General features: G+C 41.2%; 1 protein-coding gene and 1 long non-coding RNA gene across 4 annotated transcripts in view; one reads left to right on the top strand and one right to left on the bottom strand.

The window, feature by feature from the left end:
* The window catches only part of UBE4B (ubiquitination factor E4B), a 67,552-nt gene extending 59,050 nt beyond the window's left edge, over positions 1 to 8,502 (top strand). The window contains exons 25-29 of one of the 2 annotated variants that reach the window (XM_084651458.1): positions 1,261 to 1,395; positions 2,130 to 2,321; positions 5,173 to 5,347; positions 5,978 to 6,124; positions 6,614 to 8,502. In XM_084651458.1, coding sequence (XP_084507584.1) covers positions 1,261 to 1,395; positions 2,130 to 2,321; positions 5,173 to 5,347; positions 5,978 to 6,124; positions 6,614 to 6,675 — 711 coding nt within the window. In that variant the 3' untranslated portion in view covers positions 6,676 to 8,502. The remainder of the gene's footprint in view (positions 1 to 1,260; positions 1,396 to 2,129; positions 2,322 to 5,172; positions 5,348 to 5,977; positions 6,125 to 6,613) is intronic. The other variant, XM_084651457.1, reaches the window with a different exon arrangement.
* Positions 8,503 to 10,058: 1,556 nt separating this feature from the next.
* Positions 10,059 to 22,771, bottom strand: LOC311532727. 2 transcript variants are annotated; one of them, XR_014714438.1, is made up of 4 exons: positions 22,695 to 22,771; positions 15,890 to 16,349; positions 15,695 to 15,778; positions 10,059 to 11,082 (listed from the first exon to the last, which is right to left on the bottom strand). It is a non-coding gene; the product is annotated as an uncharacterized lncRNA (long non-coding RNA). The 2 variants fall into 2 exon arrangements; XR_014714439.1 differs by lacking the exon at positions 22,695 to 22,771 and having other exon boundaries at positions 15,890 to 17,836.
* Between the last annotated feature and the right edge of the window lie 329 nt (positions 22,772 to 23,100).

Genomic DNA, 23,100 nt, shown 5'->3' with positions numbered 1-23,100 from the left:
ATAGTGAGTTTGTGTGTGTGGTTTTTGGGAGGGGGGTGAGAGAACCTGGATTTGTGCAGGAAATGGCCCAACTTGATTATCATGCACATTGTGTAGAGAGTTGTCACTTTGGATGGGCTATCACCAGCAGGAGAGTGAATTTGTGTGGGGGGTGGAGGGTGAGAAAACCTGGATTTGTGCTGGAAATGGCCCAACTTGATGATCACTTTAGATAAGCTATTACCAGCAGGACAGTGGGGTGGGAGGAGGTATTGTTTCATATTCTCTGTGTGTATATAAAGTCTGCTGCAGTTTCCACGGTATGCATCCGATGAAGTGAGCTGTAGCTCACGAAAGCTCATGCTCAAATAAATGGGTTAGTCTCCAAGGTGCCACAAGTACTCCTTTTCTTTTTGCGAATACAGACTAACACGGCTGCTACTCTGAAACCTGTACCTTTCAAGTGTCAAACAGCATGACCTCAACTCCTGACAGTCCTGTAGGAGCTTGCTGCTAATTGTTCAGAGCTGAAAGTTGTGCAATAACTCATCCACGTGACTCTCTCTGAATTACGTTTCAAAGATGTGTGGATCTGAGAGCCCTTATCTCTTTCCTATAAAAGTAATTAAGAAAGAAAATTCAAAGTGAAGTTCTGGGTCAGCAAAATGACTCTCTAAAAAATCACCTTCACGGCTTCTGCTTCATGTGTTCAGTCAGAATCAGGTTTGCTCTTCTGAAGCCTTTATGACAGTTTACTCCTGTTAGTATGGCAGAGCCATTACTAGGTGAAGGAGTGAATTGGCACATCTAAAGAATTGTCCCAATTTTAGAAGCTTTATTACCTGTATTAATGAACAAGCCAGAAAAAACCCAGCCTGACTCTCAGTTCCAACACTGACTCTGCAGTGCTGGTATTTGGGATGGGGGAGAAACCCAACCCACCCTTTTAATTGTATGTTGAGCAAATTGGATATGGAATCAGTGAGACTCGCTAAACATGGGACCCCACCACAATACCATTTGTACAGTCATTTTTTGGAGTGATACAGCACTTTACAGCCTTGATACTATCCACTTTTATACCCCTCCACCACCCCAGATTTTTGTCTAGGACATGCTATTGAAGGGGAGCTGTACCTTAAATAAAGGAGCAGCGTCTTAATACAACTTGAACCACAGTCTGTCACTCTGCTTCCGGCCAAAAGGATGTTAGATCATGTCTGTTTAGCTATTGAGTAGGGAGTTATAAGGACTTGTAATTGTGGCATGTTTATTTTCTAGGACCAGCAACAGGCTCGGCAGTCTCAGCTTGCTCAGGATGAGCGTGTGTCTCGCTCGTATCTTGCCCTGGCAACAGAAACTGTTGATATGTTCCATATCCTTACCAAGCAGGTTCAGAAGCCTTTCCTCAGACCTGTAAGTATAAACTGTTCTGCTCTAGTATTCCTCATTGCCTGGCTGGTTTCCAGCTTCTTTAATATGTGGGTTGGCTCTTTTTCTTTACTGGATAAAATCCTGGAGATAAGCTGTAATGTTATCCACAGTGCACTGAAATCTAATTCTAAGCATATGTATTATTGGTAGCAATGATTTGGTGCTATAAAATGCATTTCCTTAGTCCCTGAGATGTTAATGGTGCTTTTAGACAAGTCACAGATTCCCTCTGTGTTTGGATTATAACAAGCATGTTACAATGATGCCAAGATGGGATGGTAGGAAGGGCATTCTAGGGTTTATGTTTGTGGAGACGGTTTCTGTCCTTCCGGCCTGAGAAAAGTCATCATGATTGTTGCACTCTGAAGAGGGATGTAGGCATGTGATGTTTTCATCTTGTCACCAGCAGAAACACCACCTGGAATTATATTACCTACACGTTGTTTTTTTAAATGTGTATTTTTGGGCAGATGTTCAGTAAAAGTTGCATTGTTTTCTACTTCATATGATGAATACTTGAGTTTGGATATAAGTATAACTGTTTGGAGATAGCAATGAGGAAAGGCTCACCGTGTGAAACTTATGAAATCGGTGGCAGTCTTCCTGAAGAGAAATCATAGTCTTGAATTCCTGAGCCAGATGCATGTGGGCCTTAAGGTGGTGTCCCTTCCCCAGTGCCTCCTCGTTTTCATTTGTACTTTATTTTGACCTTCTAGGAACTTGGTCCACGATTGGCTGCTATGCTGAACTTTAACCTTCAGCAATTGTGTGGCCCCAAGTGCCGTGACCTGAAAGTTGAAAACCCTGAAAAATATGGGTTTGAACCAAAGAAGCTGTTGGACCAACTGACTGATATTTACCTGCAGTTAGATTGTGCTCGCTTCGCTAAAGCAATTGCCGACGACCAGGTGAGCTCCAGAAAGAGAGGTGGGTATGGTGGTGGTATGGGCAAACAGAACTGGCAGAGCTTTCCAGAATCACTTCTGGAAGAGCTTGCCCACTACCTGTGCACTGCCAACCAACCTCCTTCAATTTACTTTCCATGATTAATCTCTGCATGGGCACTCTCTTCTCCTTTGAGATAGGTATGTTTATAACGTGCTTTGCAAACCTATAGTGCTATATAAATAATACATAGTTGTTCATAGAATATATGTAGCACTTTACATATGCAGAGCATTTTACAAACATTAACTGTTACCTGCTTAGCCTCCCCTATGAGGTAGGAGTAATAGTAGTATTGCCTCCACTTTAGAGGGGAAACAAAGGCACAAGGGTGATTCTGATCATGCCCGAGGTCATGACCACACAGATGGTCTCTGGCAGAACTGGAACTGTGATCTAAGGGCCTTTTCTCACAAATCTAGGCTCATTCCTCTAGAACATATTTCCTTGCAACAATAATCATTAGAGTGACACCTCTATGTTTATAAAATAGTGTTGTGTGTGTGATTGATCATATAGGTAAACTATGGCTCATCTGTAACCTTGTGTCCTGTTTGAGATTTGAAAGGACAAATGTTGGTCCAGGGTTTTGTTTTGTACAAAGCCAAGCTTTTCAGAATCCAAAGACCAATAGAAATGTTTCTAGGGCTGCTTAGACTTCTGATGGAAATGGTTTTAAAATAAGTAAATATTCCCCTTCGAGTGTGCACCTCCAAGCAGCAGAACTGTGCAAGTGGCTTGATTAATCCACCCCCCCCCCCGGCTGAGAAATACAGGAAGCAAACAGCATAAATAGAGAAAAGTAAATTGTAAGCTTTTTCCATTCTGATGATCTCACATGGTGTCAGTAATGTACCTAAAAAGATGCCTTTTGTTAGCTATCTATAACTTCTAAATTGACAGTGTCCCTTTAACACTATTCCAGTTCCTGCACCAATATGCTTTATTTTAGTTTGTCCCCACCTTGTTGCTGTGCATTTGAGTTGTAACTAGTACAAATGAGTTAATGTTGGATAACATAAAGTGGCTTCTCATTTAAAAAAAAAAAAAGTGGGGGGAGTGACTAGTGTCTTGGCAATAACAGGAAGGAAAATCCAAGAAAACACTTGATGCTGTAATAGCGATTGGGTAAAAAGTATGTTCTAAAAGGTTGCCTGTATGTGGCAGAGATGTTCTAAAGCATTTTGATGGATCTCTGATTTGCAGTCCTAGTACGTAGAAGAAATTTGAAGAGCTTTGCCAGCCCCCAGGCACAGTGCCATAATTATGTTCTCCGCTCCAGGTTGGCATGGAGTTTGGGTGGGCACACTGTGTCCTGAGCATTGAATACAATGTTTCAGTGAGATCTATAATGCAGAGTAGAGAATTACCACTGTGTTTAGAACAAATTCCCAAAGAAAACAGCAACTCCTAAAACCCAGTATGTTAAATCGTGTTTGTTGCTTAACTCAGTCTCATACGGTGTAGTTTAAATAGGTGTTGGTTAAAAGAGGGCTTTTGAAACTATGAAAATAAATTTTAAAAGGCTTATTTCAAAGCCCAGCACTCTGAAGGTACATGTAGGTGGCTTTATAGTCTCCAGAACATGAGCAGTTTGCAAAAGTTCTTGTATATAGCTTTATTCTTAGTTGTTGATTAAACTGATCCGTAAGTCAGTTGAAGCTGTAAAGTATGTGTTCTGCCTGTGGCCGGTGTAGCTGCGCAGTTCTAGAAGCAGTGTGCTGCTGTTCCTGCAGTGTGCTGCATGGTGCATCGAACTGGCAGGCTCCCAGCAGGTACCAACTCCCTCACTGAGACTTCTTGCTGATTTTTGCAGCAGGATTTTTAAGGATCATTCCTCTTCTGTCCCTTCCCAGAATTGTCTTCCACTTCGTCACAGAGATAAACAGATCATCAGCCTATCCCCTATAGCAACTGCATGCCCATTTTTAGCTGGTGAATCTGATATTTTTCTTCCCAGTGCACCTGATTACCAGTATCATCCTGGTGGGTGGGCTAGATACTCTGTGCTTTCATCCTTGTTTTCGAGATTTCTCCAGTGTCATACTGATTCCCACATCCCAACACTTGCATGGCATGTAACTACCCTTGGCAATAATTATAGCAGTTAATAATTCAGAAAAACCAAACTATAGGTGATGTTTCCACCAACATGTGCGAATTCATTTGTGTTCGTATTGTGCCTTGTGGAAAAAGATGACACTATTCTAATCATTTATCCCACTGTTGCAAGGCAGGGTGGGAGATTTGGGCGCACTGCTATTCCTCCTTACTGCATCACCTTGTGCCATGATCATCTCACAAGCAAATCAGGGTTGGGATGAATCCATTATTGGAAGAATACCTAAAAGAAATGATTGGGTGAGAGTGGTGGTGATTCAGTCGATGACACTCTTCCTTCTGAAAGCCTGTGTAGCTGAAGCTGCTATCCTTTTAGATGAAAGAGAAAATATACCACTTGTGTTCATAGTATGTGTCACAAAAGAAAGGGTGGTAACCCAGGGGTTCTGAGTAAACACCAACTCTGACAATTAAGTTTGGCCTCCATAAACTGCTCTACAACTCCAATTGGATATAGTACTCTTCATTTTCTATCCTACATAGATACACAGTGGTCCAGAAGCTGCACTCCATCCCAGAGGTGGCTACGTTTCAGTGCTCAGTGAAGTGATCCCTATATACCTCTTGCCTACCTCACATTCATGTTAAGGCTTAATTAGTTTATTTTTACAAAGTGTTTTAAGATCGTTAGATGCTGTAACTGAGCAAAGATGTCACAAGTTCACATTTTCTCTTTATGCTGCTTGTTTGCAGAGGTCCTACAGCAAAGAGCTATTTGAGGAGGTTATTTCAAAGATGAGGAAGGCTGGAATCAAGTCCACGATAGCAATAGAAAAATTCAAACTGCTGGCAGAGAAAGTGGAGGAAATTGTTGCCAAGAATGCCCGTGCAGAAATCGATTATAGCGATGCGCCAGATGAATTCAGAGGCAGGTTGATTTTTTTAATAACCTTTTGGGGGGAGTGCAGTTGCTTAAAGTATATATAAGGTAAGTATAATTTAGACCTGTGATTTCTAATGGAAACAGCCTACTGTTCTCTGTAGTCCTGAATCTTCCACCAATTCAGTGATAACAGTTCAGGTTTGAGTGAAGAGAGCAAAGTTGTTCAGGGACTGCATTATTCATACCTAGCCATGTGCTTAGACCAGCTTTGCAAACATGGGTCATAAAACAGTACAAGATCTCTGAGAGCCCAGTGAAATGCTCGCACTTTACACTTTGTTCTCCTTCCGAAGTTTATGTGAATGGACAGCTCTGCATTCTAGGGTAGCCTTCATCCCAGCAATTCCCCATTTCCAGCAGCAGTTGCCCACCTCTATGAGCTCTAATCTGATGGTATCTTCACTCCAGTTCTGGATCCGTTGGCAGGAGACACCTAAGAACGCTGCTTTTCCTCCCTTTGGGGTACCCTGTGTCACTTCAATAATGTATCTGGTCCTCAATGATCCAGAGAGATTCTCCAGGTCACTTCTGCGCTGTGAGGCATCAGGAAATCACTTATTTTTTTTCCCCTCTGTTTCTTTAATTTAATTACATAAGCTTCATCTGCCCCTTCAGATCCACTCATGGACACTCTTATGACCGACCCTGTGAGGCTGCCGTCTGGAACGATCATGGACAGATCAATCATCCTGCGACACCTGCTGAACTCCTCCACTGACCCCTTCAATCGGCAGACACTGACAGAAAACATGCTAGAACCAGGTAGCTCTGCCTTTTATTGATGGAGGGTTGTACCCTTGGGTATGTCTCAGACTTCTGTAGGGTAGTGTCATAGCCTGGATAGAGCAGCAGTCCAGTTCTGCCCTCCCCACTCTCAGCTTTGGCCCCGCGTCTCTCAGAAAATTTCTAAGTTTTATTCTTTGTGGTCAGTCTTTGTATTTTTCCCTTCTTTATCTGAATGAGTCCAGAGCTCCCACCATTTAGGCTAATGCATCTTCTAGTGGTAGGTAAATATTACATTTGCTTCGTCGATAGATAAAGTGAGGCAGAGAGAGATTAAGTGATTTGCCTGAAGCCACATAGCAAATTCATTACCAGCGCAGAAAATAGAGCTCTGGGGTTCCCTCTTCATTCTCTGTCCTAACCAAAGGACAGCACTATTTGTCCCATAGTTGTTTCACAGTTTAATGTTTCTATAACTTCACAAATTTCACATTAACTATTTAAATTCTTTTCTCTCTTCATTCCAAGTGCCAGAACTGAAAGAGCAAATCCAAGCCTGGATGAGAGACAAGCAGAACACTGATCATTAAAAACTCCCTTGCAGTGCACGCCAAGGTCAATGAGAAGAGCAGGGCATGGATTGATGCAGTGATGATGCATATAATCCATTGGAAGCTGAAGACGGAATTAACGTTCAGGGTGCCCACCACCACTGACTTGTAATAATGACCAGAAGCATGTGGACGAGAAGAAAAGCAGCTTAATTCTTGTACATATATTTAAATGGTAACAATGGTCAATAGTGTGGAGGACAAATTAGGAAGTTTCTAATGTTACAAAACAAAGTCCTTCAATATGTCACGATTTGGGGGTTTTACAGCTGAATTATTTTAGCAAAAATGAATGGATCAGGGCAGCATCCCTTCAACTTTATTTTTTACAGCCAGATATTCATTAATTTGATTGTGGTTAGAACCTTGGACACTTTGCTGCTAAAATAACATTTTTCCCTCCCCTTTCCCCCCAAAACCTGCACTGCTGTCTTTTTTTTTTTTTTGTAATGCAAACAAAAACAAAACTCCACAGTGAAAATAGTCCTTCCCCTGCCCCCAGGAGAACATATTCTGTGAGATAATTGTGCCTGCAACAAAGTGTTAATCTTGGGATCGTATTTTTATATTATACATATTCGCATATTTGTTTTTTAATTGGTGTTAGCTGACACACAAGAATAATAATTTAAAAATTTTTTGACACACGGATTTTAAGTTGTTCTTTGAGATGTCCCTTTTCTTTGTGTTGAATAGAGAAAATCTTGATGCTCTGGTATTTTTGAAAAGCCTTATGATAGAACATATTGAAACAGCTGCTACCAAGGAGGTGTTTGGGAATGCCAGGACTTCAGTGACTTAAAATAAAGAAATAAATAAATTCTTTTAAAGCCGGAGACATAGTATGCTAAGTGACAGTTCTGAGCCGTGACACTTTGTCTCCGGAGAGTGGATCCTTTTATTCTTGGAGCCTGTAATTTGGAGTGGGGGTCATTTTTATGTTGCGTACCAGTTTGTATCCATGGCTTGGCCTTACCAAAGCAAAAAGGGTGCAGGAAATGTAGAATTTTTTTAGAAAAACTAAAAAACCAACAAAAAAAAAAGATTTTTGTATTACTGCCCCCTGCTTAAGATACTTGAATTTCCTTTTTAAAAAGGATTTGAAACCGCAGTGTTTTAAAATTAAGCCTGTAAAAAAAAAAAAGTTGTTTCTTTTGTTTTTTGCTGACAGTGTCCTCTGTTCAGTTCCTGACTCTTGAACTAAAATAAATGGTGATACACATTCGCAAGGAACCTTCTGTCTCCCCATCTTTCAGTGGCTTGTTGAAGGAGGGGAAAGGATGGAATGGTTAGGTGGGAATGGCTATTTTGCTGCTGGAAATCTTGCTGATAATCAGTTTAGGGTTCCAAAGGAAAAGCAATTAGACGTGAAAAGCTGCGTAAACATAAATGCCCATTCTCCTCTTGTGGGACCTGCAAGCTAAGGCTCTTTTTCCCAGCTGGGAGAGCCTCACGCTACTTCACATCCATTCCATAGCTGAGCAGGGAGTGAGGTGGACAGGCTCCAGAACAGAGGCTTGTTCAGCCTCTTCAGCCAGCTACAATGTAGATCCTTGAGAGATGTGGAATAAATGAGAAGAGGAAAAAATGTGAAGGGAGGAGTATTTCTCTGCATTGCTAGTGAGATGGAGAATCCTGGGGCATGTGGATGAAGTCTTTTCTATCACTTCTTGGCTGATTTATCCATAACTCTTGACACTGAGGGCTTTAAAAACAAAACAAACCCCCACAAAAAAGCTACCCTTGAAGGAGCACTTACCATCACACTTGGTCATGGCTTTTGGGTTCTGCTATAACTGTGTGATGTCCAATAAGGAATGTTCCTTTCACAAACTCAATTTTTGTAAAGATAAGGCCTAATTAATTTTCTGTGTGTAAACACTGATTCATCTAACTACTTCCAATAGGGAAGACATCTAATTATCAAAGGTTTATTGCTTAAAACCATTAGAAAAGCTCTGCAAGAGTTATGAATTCATCATTAGTTTGCTGGAAGAGGCATATTCAGTAATGTGCTTGTTTGTTTTTAATGCATGATCTTCAAATTGTCATGGTTTCACCTTGACAGGCTCTGAACGTGTGTTTGGAGAAAGGAGAGATGGAAAAATTCTTAGTTCCCATTCAGCTGTTCCAAATTAGATATTTGCATTGATAGATTTGTCTCTTCTCTCTTGTGGCTCACCTCCTTCCTGGGCTAAGGATGCCTGAAACTATAAGCAATCTCATGCAGATCTAGGACTGATGATTAAAATGTGAAAAGTGCAAACTGAAGACAGAGGATCCATCCTTCATTGATTGAAACTGAGACTAAGTCAAATACATTCCTCACTAATTACAAGTATATCTTGTCTCGGCCCTGAGGGCTCCTTTTGTCTAAGTGGGCAGAAATCTCTCACTGCTATTTCTCTTTGAGTACTGTATTCAGTGCTTAATTTTTGCCAGGGCTGATTCCTGACACCTCTAGGTTTGACAGTTCATAGTCCTGGCACCTCTGGGCTTGCTGCATCAGTTAGGAATGTAAAACAATTGGTTGAGCCCTGGCACCTCTTCATTACCAATTAAACATTGACAGTATTCAATACAAAAGACTGATCCACAGTGGAATCTTATGCAGAAGGGTTATTGTTTGACCACCCTTTTCAATGGGAAAGCCCAATAGAAACCTCACTCTTTAGTCTATATAAATAGTAGTTATGACACATGTGCATTTTCTTCCACTTCTTCCCATCCAAGCATCAACAGAATGACTCATTAGAATGAACTCAGGGCTGGTTTATACTACAAAATTAGGTTGGTTTAACTAACAGTGCTCAGGGCTGTGAAAAATTTCACACCCTATGTGATTAAGTTAAGTTGACCTAAGCCCTGGTACTATTTGTGGGTAATGGAACAGGCATGTCTAGCTCCCCCCCCTGCAACCAAAGTGGGGCAGCCATTGGACCCATGCTGCAACTGAAAACTGGGGACAACAAATGAAGAACAGGTTTCAGAGTAGCAGCCGTGTTAGTCTATATTTGCAAAAAAAACAGGAGTACTTGTGGCACCTTAAAGACTAACCAATTTATTTGAGCATAAGCTTTCCTGAGCTACAGCTCACATCACATTCAACAGGAGTGATGTCAAAGCTTGAAAATCAGGGATCCAGAGGACACAGAGCAAAGAACTCCTGCCAGTGGTACACCTCTGCAGGTACACAGAGGTCTTTCTGGGGTTGCATCAACTCATCTAGATATTTGCCTAGTTTTACAGCAGGCTACATAAAAAGCACTAGTGAAGTCAATATCAAGTAAAATTTCATATAACTTGTTTATACTGCTCTATATGGTATACACTGAAATGTAAGTACAATATTTACACCCCAATTTATTTATTATAATTATATGGTAAAAATGAGAAAATAAGCAATTTTTCAGTAATAGTGTGCTGAGATTTTTTATTTTTAGTTCTGATTTTGTAAGTAATTTTTAAGTGAAGTGAAACTTGGGGGTACACAAAACACATCAGACTCCTGAAAGGGGTACAGTAGTCTGGAAAGGTTGAGAACCACTGGGATAAGGGACAAGAAATAGACCCCACAGTCACAGAACATGCCTGCTCCCCAGCTTTCCTCCTCCTAGTGTGATGGAGGGCTATCTTGGCCAGCAGGGGGTTGACAAAGAGATCTTGCAACTCCATATGGCCACAGATGCAGTGTGTAAAATGAGGAGGTGTGGGAAGAAGTGCAGCCAGAACCTCAGTGTAAGGTGCTGAAGGAGAACAAAGCCCTGGTCAAGCAGACACCAAGAGCTACCTACTTAGCTACCTCTGAGCCATGGATTTACTAGGGACACAAGAACCCCTTCCATTCCTGTAGTAGGTGTCTACACGATGGCACCTCTGCAGCAGCTGTGCTGCTGTAGCATTTCGCGTGTTGTCACACCTTTAGGAAGTTTCATTAGGCTTATGCAGGAGAAGGGTGTGTGGTATGTATACTTGTTGCAGGATTTACAAGCCTCCAGATGAAGTAATTTACTGTGGTTGATTTGGCTTTTTACTAGTGTAATCAAGATCAGAATTTGACCTGGAACATCTGAAGTGCTGCACTATGCTGTAGAACTACCATGGACATCAGTTATAACTCATCAAGGAAAGGCAGACAAAGGAAATAACTGTGTTTTGAGAAAACAAGACCAAATGTTTCAGAAAGGCATAGAATTAAGGAAGTCATCAAATCAAGCATAATAGCTTTTTGAAAGTTCAGCATTCATAGTGTGCTAGACCTAAGAAGGTAAGAAAATTATATGAAATTTAGCATAAATGTCATTACCATTTGAAACAGTGCCATCTTCATCTGGGATGGATTCAGGAACCTCTGATGAGCATGTGCAGTTGAAGGCTAATAAGTATCTTAACGAACATGTAAGGGAAATAATATAAATTAAAATCTCAAGTAAACAGTCTTCAAATGAGGAACAACAATTCAGTTGAATAAAAGCAGCTGGTCCCACCTTTGCTACATACAGCTGGAGCTGAAATATGGGGGAAATAGGTGGCTAAAACTTAGAGAAGCAGCCTCCCCTACATATTGTAGAGCAGATAGCCCAAACTATGTTTTAGTGAATAAAAGCAGGAATCAGTTTGACGCTTGCTGTAATATTATGGCTGGGCATTTCAAAAAGATGTCTGCAAATGAGTTTATTAAACTTGCTGATCTGCATGTGTGAAGCTAGAGCCTGAGTTAAGGCTCCTCGGAAAGTTTCCTTAAATGTTCAAGAGGCCACCTCCACAGCAACCCTGGCCTCAGTCAGAGGAGAACTGAAGCCCAAATAAGAGAGAGATTTTGGTTTTCAAAGTGGCAACAGAAAGCAATGGTACTTTCCAACCTGCTCTGCAGAGGGATAGCACACTGGTTTGAGCATTGGCCTGCTAAACCCAGGGTTGTGAGCTCAATCCTTGAGGAGTCCATTTAGGGAGCTGGGGCAAAAACGGGGCTTGGTCCTGCTTTGAGCAGGGGGTTGGACTAGATGACCTCCTGAAGTCACTTCCAACCCTGATATTCTATGAAATAAAATTTAACTTCCCCTGCCCCCCCATATGAAAAAATTATGAATGTCCTAGTCACTTGGTTTTTCACAGCAATCCAATTCATGGCTTCCAATCCAAGGCAGACTTTGATATTTGCATACTTGTCAACTGAAAAGCAGTACTGTGATTGTAACATTAGTGCTGTTTGGAAAGCATCCCATTCTTTCTGAGGGATTAGTTAGAGATCATCAAACTGGATTTATAGCAGGAATCTAATAATACCGATGACCTGCATGATTCATAGCATTATGCATGGAAATAAGGCATAAGTTTTTAACAGGGAGAGTAATTCATCATTGGAACAACTTACCAAGGGTTATGGTGGATTCTCCATCACTGACTTTTTAAATCAAGATTGGATGTTTTTCTAAAAGATCTGGTCTAGGAATTATTTTGGGGAAATTCTATGGCCTATATCAGCGGTTCTCAACCAGGAATACATGTATCCCTGTGGGTACACAGAGGTCTTCCAGGGGATTCATCAACTCATCTAGATATTTGCCTAGTTTTACAACAGGCCACATAAAAAGCACTAGCGAAGGCAGTATAAACTAAAATTCCATGCAGACGATGACTTGTTTTGACTGCTCTATATAGCATACACTGAAATGTAAGTAAAATATTTGTTCCAATCCATTTATTTTATAATTATATGGTAAAAATGAAAAAGCAAGTACTTCTTCACTAATATTATGCTATGACACTTTTGTATTTTTATGTCTGATTGTGTAAGCAAGTAGTTTAAGTGAGGTGTAACCTGGCGGTACACAAGATAAATCAGACTCTTGAAAGGGGTACAGTAGTCTGGAAACGTTGAGAGCCACTAGCCTACTTGCACCAAATAGCCATCCATTCTCCTCTCCCTGGACAGGTTTCTTGTATGACAGAATATAGCATCTTCATGGAAAGGGCTATCTTAGTGCATTTCTAGAACACCATGTAAACTTTCCCACACTATATAATGACTTCATAGTAATACAGGCTACTATAGTCAAAGGGTCAGATTGGGCTATTATATGGCAGTATGATACATCACTATCTTTTTACTACTGCCTTCTCATTCTCCAGGTAACAAAGATTAAGGCCAGAAGAGACCATAACAATGTTGTCTGACTCCTGCATGACAAATCCATCACCAAATGATTCCTGTATTAAGTCCATAACTTCTGGATGAGCTAGAGCATATCTTTTAGAAAGACATCATGTGATGGAGAAGCCATCCTCTTCTTCTAAGTTGTTCCAATGTTTAATTACTCTCCTATAAGAAGTCTGATTTCTAGTATGAACTTATCTAGTTTCAGATCCAGTTGCTGCATTTTAGATATTTGTCTGCTAGATTAAAGAAATCTCTTACTGTCAATCTTTCCCACCCATGTAGATACCTAGGCCAGGTCTACACTTAATGCTACAGCAGTGCAGCTGTACAACATGTGGTGAAGACATTCTACGACAATTAAAGAGAGCTCTCTGATCAGCATAAAAAAACCACCCCTGGGAGTGGCATAAATTATGTCAGTAAGAGAAGCTCTCCCACCAACATAGCGCTATGTACATTAGCACTTACGTTAGTGTAACTTCTGTCACTCAGGGGGGTGAAATATTCACCCCCGAGTGACATACATTTTGCCGACATAGGTGGTAGTGTAGATATAGCCTTCGATCATGATCAAGTCACCTCTTTAACCTTTTCTTTGTCAAGCTAATTAGATTGTGAGCCCTTCTCTAGGAGTAAACTTCTCTAAAGTGCAGACATGAGAAGTGGACAGTCTTCCAGTAACTGTCTCAGCACTGATGCATGCAGTGGTGGTAACATCTCCCTACTTCTACTCAGTATTCCCCTACTTATACAGATAAGTTTATTGCCTTTGCTCTCTTAACCAGTTGCATCATACTGTCAGCTCATGTTCAACTCGTTATCCACATAACACAAAGCTCTGTGGTCTCACTGCCTTCCAAAATACTCTCCTCCACCTTGTGCGACCTACATTTTGGTTTCTACTATACATAAACCTTACATTTAATTGTATTAAAGTGCATGTTGTTCAACAGACTATGCTGTAGAACTGAACTGTCATTTACTCCTCCACTGTTTGTCTGTTTTACCAGGAATGATAAGTGTTCTTCCAAGTTCTGTTGATAGAGAGATTAAACAGGATTGGACCAAAAACAGATTAATGTGGGGGTGCCTCACTGGAAGATGATTTCCCCATTTATGATTAGTTAAGGATGTGTCATCCAGTCAATGGCTTGCTACTGTTAACCATTCACTGTTGGGATTCAGAACATCCTCATCTTGTCATCAAAGGGCATTGCTGCTTCAGCCACTGAAGGAGCCCCTTCTGCTCCTCTTATAGGGCTTCATATTAAAAAATAGTTTCTCCAACTCATTTAAGCACAGGAATATAAAAACAAACCCTTACCTCTCTCTAACTTTTTAGGGAGCACATCAAATTAATGTTTTGGTGGCACTTAACTATACTTGTATGTATTAAACTAGTGTGGATGTATGCAATCGTTACAAGAAAAATGAGGAAATGTTATGTAACAAGACTGTATGATTGTAAATTTTTAATCAGGGGGTTTGGGGTTCTGCAAGTTATTGTCGGAGCCCTGAAAGCTTCTTTTCTATTACATTTTCCTCTTTAAATCCACACCTATTCAAAAAGCTCTGTATTGTAGTGATCAACCATCCCAGCATCAGAGTCTGGATTATCTGGACTCCAGCAGCATTTCCCCTTCATTTGGTCAGAAGTATCTCAAATAGCAGCATAGAGGGGTTCCAGCACCTTACAGAAGTGAAGGCTTAAGACTAAAATGTTTCACAAGGCCATGGAGGTACAGTGATCCAATAGGGTTCCACTCTGCCTGCTGGGGTCATGGGCAACTTGTGCATGGGGGAGTGTGCAAATGAGCAGCTCTGTTCTCAGTGTCAATCCAGCTGTGCATGGGGTATTGGGTTAATCCTCCATTATGACATTTTAGGAGCTAGTCTTTTTGGGCTGTTGGAGAAGGACTGCCAAAATGAAGATGATTCTAATATAACGGAAGAGTTAGATGACAAGGTACAATGCCTAAATACAGGCAGTGTCCTGTATTTAGCAGAGGTTGCCAAAGGACGCACAAAGAATTTAACATTTAAGCACTTCCCAAACGCAAAGACACAATCACTATTTTGAGATTTAAGAATCCCCATGTCTTCTGTCAGGTTGCTACCTATATGTAGAAAGAACAACCACCTCGCTCCTGTATGCCATTCAACCTCCCGCCTCAATATTCACCTTTTCCCCCCCACAATCTCTAAACTGATTCTCTAATTATATCTCTTTAAACAATTTTAAAAGTTATTCTAAATAAACCAAAACTTAAGAACTAGGGTACTGTAACTGTACTATGCAAACAACCTCAGCCTTATTCTACATATTCCTCCTCCTTTCCCTCCTCTCCCCTGCTTCTCCCTCTCTCCCAAAGTTCCTCTGAACAGGAATTATGTCACACACCATATACACTTAATTGGATATTAAAGAAATATGTTAACCATCACAATTTGTAATGGGGATGTTCTGTAATCAAGCTCAAGCTTTGGATGCATTGTCTCTCTACTATACAACGAATCTGTGTTGTAGTCAGGTTAGGGGACAAATGTCTTAACTGTAGTGTAGATACTATCTTAAGAAGTTAGTATACATTTTGGACACACTGTAATCCCATATGTTAAAATACATCCTTTCATTTAAAGAAACCTCTATTTGCCTCCCTTAATAGAAGAAAAGACACACAAAAAAAAAAATTCCTCAGGTCAGTCATTATAGGATTCATAAAACAGAAAAATTGATCTCTTTGAAAAAAATACAGAAACTAACACATTCTTCAGTCAATTACTGTCCAAAACAACCAAGATACAGCCCTCAAACAAAATATGGGATCAATCCAGTACCTTTTGAAAGGGCTCATGTTACTGGACTCCTCTTACCGCGTGTGTGTCTGGAGGAAGTTATTGTTGCTGACAGAGACTGATACACTGGAAGAAGAGATCAGAGGAGAAAAAATAGTAGAAAATGGAGAAGTTATACCTAAGATATTAAAAACAAACAAACAAAAAAAAAACAAACCACCCTGAAATAATACTTACCTCTCTCAAAATCCTCAGAATGGGGGACACATGTTTTCTCTCCTGTACTCAGAGCTTTTTATTTTATTCCTTCATGCTGCATTTTCATCTAAATTTTTTTACACACAGAGGAAGGGCTGATGATTCATGCTGCGTCACATACACCAAAAAGAGCAGTTTTTCCTGATTTTAATTTTTAAGGGCATCTTGGAAATGTGTTATGCCAAGACATTTTTGGCAGTCCCAGTTTGGATGCTTTTTACTGTCATTGTTTTACTGCCTTGGGAGCATGCAATGTTTAGTGTCTTTGAAATGATTGTTACAACAGCTCTTCCATTATTTTCTACCTGTTTCCAGTCACGTTGCTGTAATTGCTGAATCTGCTTTTGCCGATGTTATTGTACCAAACTGTCTCCAGCGATGACATAGTAGAGTGATAATTTCCTTCTCTTCTGCTATTCAAATCAGATGAAATTCATCCCTGTATGTGGGGGATACCACAATACATATGCATCACTTCAATCCCACTTAAACCTTCAAAAGATGGGGTCCTTCAGAAGAGACGGTAGGACTCATCTAGTGCATAGGCCATGAGTTCAGGTGACATATGCATATACTTAATGCTGACCCCTTACACAGGGGTAAATTTTATCCACAGTGAGTTTTGTGCTCTGAGTGAAAGAAGGGATGGACACTGGAATCAGAAGACTGCATATGTTTTTGGGAGTGATATTGCTAATGTTGTTTGTTTTGTAAAGTATTTTGTATATTTCCTGCACTACACAGATAATTTAGATGACATTGCATGGGGATTTAGGGTCAGAGACAAATTATTAGACCAACAGATTCCAGGTCACTTGCACCTAGATATGCAACTTTACTGAGCATTGTAAGAAATTTCACCTGCATCCATTGAGGTCACTCTGTTGCATTTGTATTCAGGACTGTTCCTACATAGAGCATTTAAAGAGCTGGTGTGTGGATGGTTGTTTTGTAGTTTAGGAAGTTCTGGGTTATTTTGAATGGACACTGTGTGAGTCAGTTACGTTAACTATGTATTGTCTATAACTGCTCCACATTATATCAGTCAGAACATAAAATCACTAATTACCTACAAGTTGACATGGGGTCAAGCTGCAGTGTTGAAACAGACAGTAAAACATGCTTGGAGTAAGGGGATATGTCAATCTGCAATTCTGGTTCATTCCATTAGTTGAACAGGAGCTAGTCATGAAGTTTGGCTCTGGACTCTCCTAAATTTCAAGGTGATTTGGATCTGGGTTTCTGTTCAGATCCATTTCTAATTATAAGTTTAAAGCAATAAAGAAAAAATTTGCTTGTTAGTGTTGGGGGAAATTTATTCATGACGTAACTTCAGTTACTTCAATGGAGTTATACCAGGGACCACTTTGGCCCATTCAGTTTCACCCATCAGGTGAACTAGCTCATACTTAGTTCACACAAAGAGTGTATTTTATATACCTTGTAACTGACAAAGGAAAAAACAAACACTTAAGAACCTGCATGTAATGCCAGTCCATATGGAGACAGTTTAAGCCTCAAGGTATCTCCTCCTAATATCCTTTTTATCCTTTACAGAAAAGCGATTAGCCCAACACCCACTCAAGGAGCACACTGTGCTATTCCTTTCTGCAATCAATCCTTAGGTACGGTTATATTTGTTCAGTTTACAGACTTGTATGAAATTTGGTGGTGAGCCTCCTGAAGACCCTTTCTTCTTCTGCCCATGTGTTTGGAGACCATCTGTCACTGCACAGAAATTCCTATAAATGACAACTTGGGATTTTTTTAAATCATGGTTTTAAGACCTAAATTAACTGATATGAGGTTGTTCCTAATTATTAAAAAAGTCTGTTATAGAAAAATGATGCATGAACTGCAATTCAGGAGAGAGAAATGGTTCACAGGATCTTTGAGTGAAATTAAACACCTCCAGCTGTTGCCAGGGAAAGCTGTGGGATACGGTGACAACAAAACAGATATCTAACATTTACAATTTATAGTAGGCTTTTAAAGATAAGATTTTTAAGAAGGCAATGTCAAACTTTTTAAGCACCAGATTCAATCTTGCTTACAATCTGGATAATTTATCCAGATTCTTTGTTTACTTCTAAATCTAATACTCTCATCAACAAGAACTTGAAAACCATAACAATGGTATTTTATAAGACCTATAAAACCACCTTTTGTTCTTGCTTTGCAGGTTCTGCAGCAATGTTTAACTAGCAAGTAAGGTTTCCACATCTGTACTGACTATCATGCTACCATGCAAAGAATCACTATGAATGCAAGTTAAAATTGTAGCTGCTAAACAAAAACACATGTTCATGTCAACTTCATCCAAAAACACATGGGGGGGGGGGAAGGGAAATAAATGTTTGCCAAATAGAAAAGGGCTTAAATAATAAAATCCCCCACCCCATTTTCAAGCTTCTTAGAAGGTGTCAGAAGGAATTCAGATTAATACAAATAAATATTGAACACTGATTGAGAGGAACAAAAATAAATCTTGTACTGGATATAGAAATCTTGGGTATCAAACATCTGCAAAAGAAACTGTGCTTACTAAAGGACTAGCCCGATAGTACAACTCTTCAGTTTGTTGGTTTATGTTCTGGAATGCTCAGTTTAAGTCTACGATATTGTGGTGAGAGACACTGCCTTGCAACATTCAACAGCAACCCCTCCCGTTAACTCAGGAGGAAAATCCAGTTCTCAAGGGAGTCCCATCCATTTCATCTCTGCCAAAAAGACAGTGCTGCAAGCAAAGGCCTGGAGAAATACAAGCAGGCAGCCTCAGAGCTCCAGCAGATATACAGAGTAAAATCACTCCACACAAGAGATTTAATCTTTAATCTTAATTTAAAATATAGTTTCAAAAACTAAGATTTAAATACAAAGACAGCAGGAAGATTTGCGGTGTTAGGATGATGCTGAGAGACTGGATTTCAATCTCTAGAACCACTCAAGTTTTAGTTGTGGAAGGGGTATGAAATTTTGCAGTTGGAAAGCTGAAGGATTGGAATGTGATCAGAATATCTGTGAAAGATGAACAGACTATCAAAAGCAATATGCAGACTCTGAGGTCTGCTAAAATGAACATCAAGACCTATTGATGCGATAGGTAAATATTGACCTTAGTTTTACCTTAGTAAATAAACAGTTACCTTGATGAACAATAAAGCCTGATGGCCACCAAAAAATGAAGGCCATATATGTATCGTTGCACATGTGCTAAATAACAAGCCATAGGTTGAAGCTGGAAATAATTTCTATGGCTGAAGGTATTTCACAATTGTGAATTCTTCCTTTTCAATTAATAAGGAGAGAGAGAGAGTGAGTTAAAGATACAGCAAAATTATTTTTCACCTCTGATAAACAGGCAAGAAGCAGACATTTGCATATCATCTAGTTCACTCATCGGAAGTACAAATAATCATTTTCACTGAATTTAGTTGCCTTCAGGATGCATTTGTTTTACATTGATGACCTGCATAGTTAACATTGCTCCAGACCTCCCTATTATTTTCGTGGTAGAATCTGACATGATTGTTTTTATCAGTTCATGAATGAGAATTTTATTCTGCAGCTACTATTTTTCTACCCTGAAGGAAGCCTGGAGCAAGCTCAGGCTGGGGAGAACGCTAACTAAAACAAGGAATACAACACTGAACAGAAGAGACACTAACATCAACATTTTCAGGAGTGCCCCCTGATTTATGTGCCACTTTGGGCCTGATTTTCAGGGGTAATGAGAATCCATGTCTCCTTTTGAAGTTGTAGGTGCTTAGCCCTTATATCAGAACCTAACATGTCTCAAATGGAGCACCAAAAGTTGAGGCACCCAGAACTAATTGCCACTTTTGAATATTTTGGCCTTATTTGTGCAAAATGCTGCCACCTCTGACACAACAGAGTATTACATGTTAATCACTCTGAGGACCAGAAGCAAGAGAAAGCCTCATGGCCACACGCAGCACAGCACAGGCTTCCCTACTGACAGTTCCAAAAAAAAAGATCTGTGACTTCATCATTCTTTATTATTGGATGACCTCAGACAACAGCGGATCTGAAAAAATTGAACTTGACATGGTCTGCTAGGATTCAAAATCTTGACACTTTGCTTACTAAATTAGTAAATGGAGTTTTGTGGAACAGGTAGAAAACCAGAATTTATTCATGCATGCAAGATTTTTCTCTATATTTTGATATAGGTATACATGCATTCACTTACATTGCAAATATCTGGCAATTAACCACATAACTTATATGTCGGTGTCTATCCAAGTATCAGGAAGAAAGGAGTGCACTGCACTGAAAGCCCTTATTAGCAGACTATGAAGATAGTTGTATTTTAAGCCAAATCAGACAACCAAATGTATCCTGGGCTGATCTGATTTCATTGTCCTAATACTTCAAAACTATGTAGCTTTAGCAGGACTACAGACTGGAAATTTGGACTAGTTTAAAAACCTCACACCAGCTCTTTAAAAGTGTTGATTAAATGACAATTTCGGTGGGCCAAGAAAAGTGCCATTTCTCCCATCCATAACGCTGTACTTTCCCTCAAAGGAAGAACTGTGAGTTTTTACCTCCCTCTTATTAATTCACTCATTGCATTTGCTCAAGGGCGTATGTTGAGCTTTCTCCTCCTTCCAATTCATTTTTTCCTAAAGTAGCATAGGCCAATCTATATAGAGCTAGAAAGAGTTTTTGAGCAGATTGTCACTACAGATCAATTTTTAGCATGAAGCAGTAAGACATACACCATGAATATTTAAAGCACTCAAATATAACTTTAGATTACACAACAAATTTATAAAAAATATTTAAACATTCACAGGAAAACAAATGGCCATGAGAATGTGTAAAGAAGATGCCAGTTTGTAGCTCTAGACAACTCAAGCTGTCTCGTACCCAAAAATGCCCTTCTAAAGAGAAGACTACAATATATTTCTGTACGTGAAATTTACTTTAATTGGGCCTAATCCCGCACACACTGCTGTAGGTTAAAAACCTTCCAAAGGGCCTGACTGCCTAGGAATCACTGCGTTTATCCTTTTATAGCTTCTCCCAGCATGCCTGTGTGGTAACTGCCCCTTTAAATTTGGAAGAAACAATCAGCTGCAGTGCTAAAGCAATTATTTTGCCTCTGCCTACTATAGCTAGCCCTTCTCTCCGTTCTACCTAATAAGTGCATAGCTCCTTTTATGTTGCTTTCTTACAGTTAAAAAAAAAAAAGTATCCTCTTTCCATTTATCTATAGTTTTTACACAAATGAAATGTTAAGGATTACCCAGGGTCCAGAGTAACATACATATTTGTGAGTAAAATTACTGACCTATGTAAGAAGATACGGTATGTAAACATACTGAACAAATTAAATCTTGATGTGGAATTACATTAAAATAAGTTTGGAGATGCTGTTACACTAGTAATTTATTTGACTCACTAAAGAGTATGTTAAAGTTTTGTAAACTCATGATTTTAGTGAGTCTTGGGATAGCTGATATTTTTATTAAAGCTACAACTTCTGGAGTCATGTGACTAAGTGAGACTCTCAGCTTTAATTTTAAAAGTAAATTTATAGTCTTCATAGTTACAGAAAAAAGCCTGAAAATGTGAACCCTAAGGACTCAAAAACCAGAAGGCATATACAAAGAACCCAAAGTGTATTAGGTTTTAAAATCTCATGAGTTTGAGCCAAGCAAGTCTTTTGGGGACCTGACTCATGAGTTGGCCATGCTGATGGCAATAGGTATATCTAAGAGACTGGGTCATGAATAGCTGGCCTAAAAATACAGCTCCTCTCTCCATATAACTCTTCCAGGATTTGGGTTAAGGTAGAAGGGCTTGTGGGGGAGAGGAGATGGAGAACAGCTCCCCTTCCTTTGCTAACAGCAGAATTGAAGCTATACTTCTCTTGCTGGCCTGGGAGCAGTTCTTCCTTCTCCTTGCCCAGCACAGCCAGAGTGGTACCTCCTTTTTAAGAGCCAACCAGCAACCCCCAAACTATCATGTAGGATTTTATGACTGCTCTTTTCCCTTCAGCAAGGAAGCTGATCAAGAAAACATTACTCCAGTGTGCAATTAGAAACCCTGATCTTGCCTTGAGACGGGGCTTTGTCTGGGACTGCAAAAACTGGGGCTGTGGCCTGGAGTGATGGAGATGGGCCTGCTGCCAGACAATCTGAGTTAGTCTCAGCGGCTGGGACAGGGAAGGAGAACTTCCCCCCAGGGGAAGTGGCCTGCCCCCCTAGTTCATTACCCTTCTCATGGGGCAGGCACCCTAAATTAGGGGTGGCAGCGGGTTGTGTTGCAACCAGATGTCATGGCAGAACTAGGCCTCAAGCCACAGCTCTACCAGGCAGGGTCCCAGACCTGAATCCCCTTCCCCTGTCCCCCTCCCCCCCGAGACAGCCGCCCGACCCTCCCACCCCCCCCCCTTCCCCAGCTCCCTCCCCGCCCCCCCGCGACAGCCGCCCGACCCTCCCACCCCCCCCTTCCCCAGCTCCCTCCCCCGGGACAGCCGCCCCCCGCCCCCCCGGGATAGCCGCCCACCCCTTCCCCAGCTCCCTCCCCCGGGACAGCCGCCCGACCCTCCCCCCCTTTCCCAGCTCCCTCTCCCAGGACAGCCGCCCCCCGCCCCCCCGGGATAGCCGCCCACCCCCTTCCCCAGCTCCCTCCCCCGGGACAGCCGTCCGACCCTCCCCCAGCTCCCTCTCCCCCACCGCGGCCGACCCCCCTTCTTTCCCTCGGTCTTCCCTAGCCCTGGGCTCTGCGGCGGTTCTCCACTGCTACCGACCGCCGCCTCAGCCGCAAGAGGGCGTAGGCCCGGGCCGGTGTACTTCCGCAGCCGGGCGGGAGAGAGGACGAGCAAACGCCCCCTCGCTTATCTTCACAGGCGAGGGGAGAAAGGGGAATAATTTCTTTCGAACGCTGATTGGCCAAAGACAAGAAGGGGCGGACTCTTAACGCCGTTTCGCAGTGGGATTGGTCAAGGAGGCAGCTCCTCTCTCCCCCCCCCATGAGTTGGACGAGCCCATTCTTCTGTTTCGGGCTGTGATTGGAGGAGTGGCGCGATGTGATTGGGCGCTCAGCCTACGTCACCGCGCTGGGATTGGGGGAAGGGGCGTCGCCGCGCTGGGATTGGCGACGGGTGGCGTTGCTCGGTGATGGGGGCGGGGCGGGGCGCTGCTCGGCTGAGGGAT

This window comes from Lepidochelys olivacea (assembly GCF_965140295.1).
Source record: "Lepidochelys olivacea isolate rLepOli2 genome assembly, chromosome: 18".
In the NCBI taxonomy this organism is placed as follows: domain Eukaryota; kingdom Metazoa; phylum Chordata; order Testudines; family Cheloniidae; genus Lepidochelys; species Lepidochelys olivacea.
The sequence above is the reverse complement of the archived record's forward strand: the minus strand, read 5'-3'. Positions and strand labels throughout refer to the sequence as shown.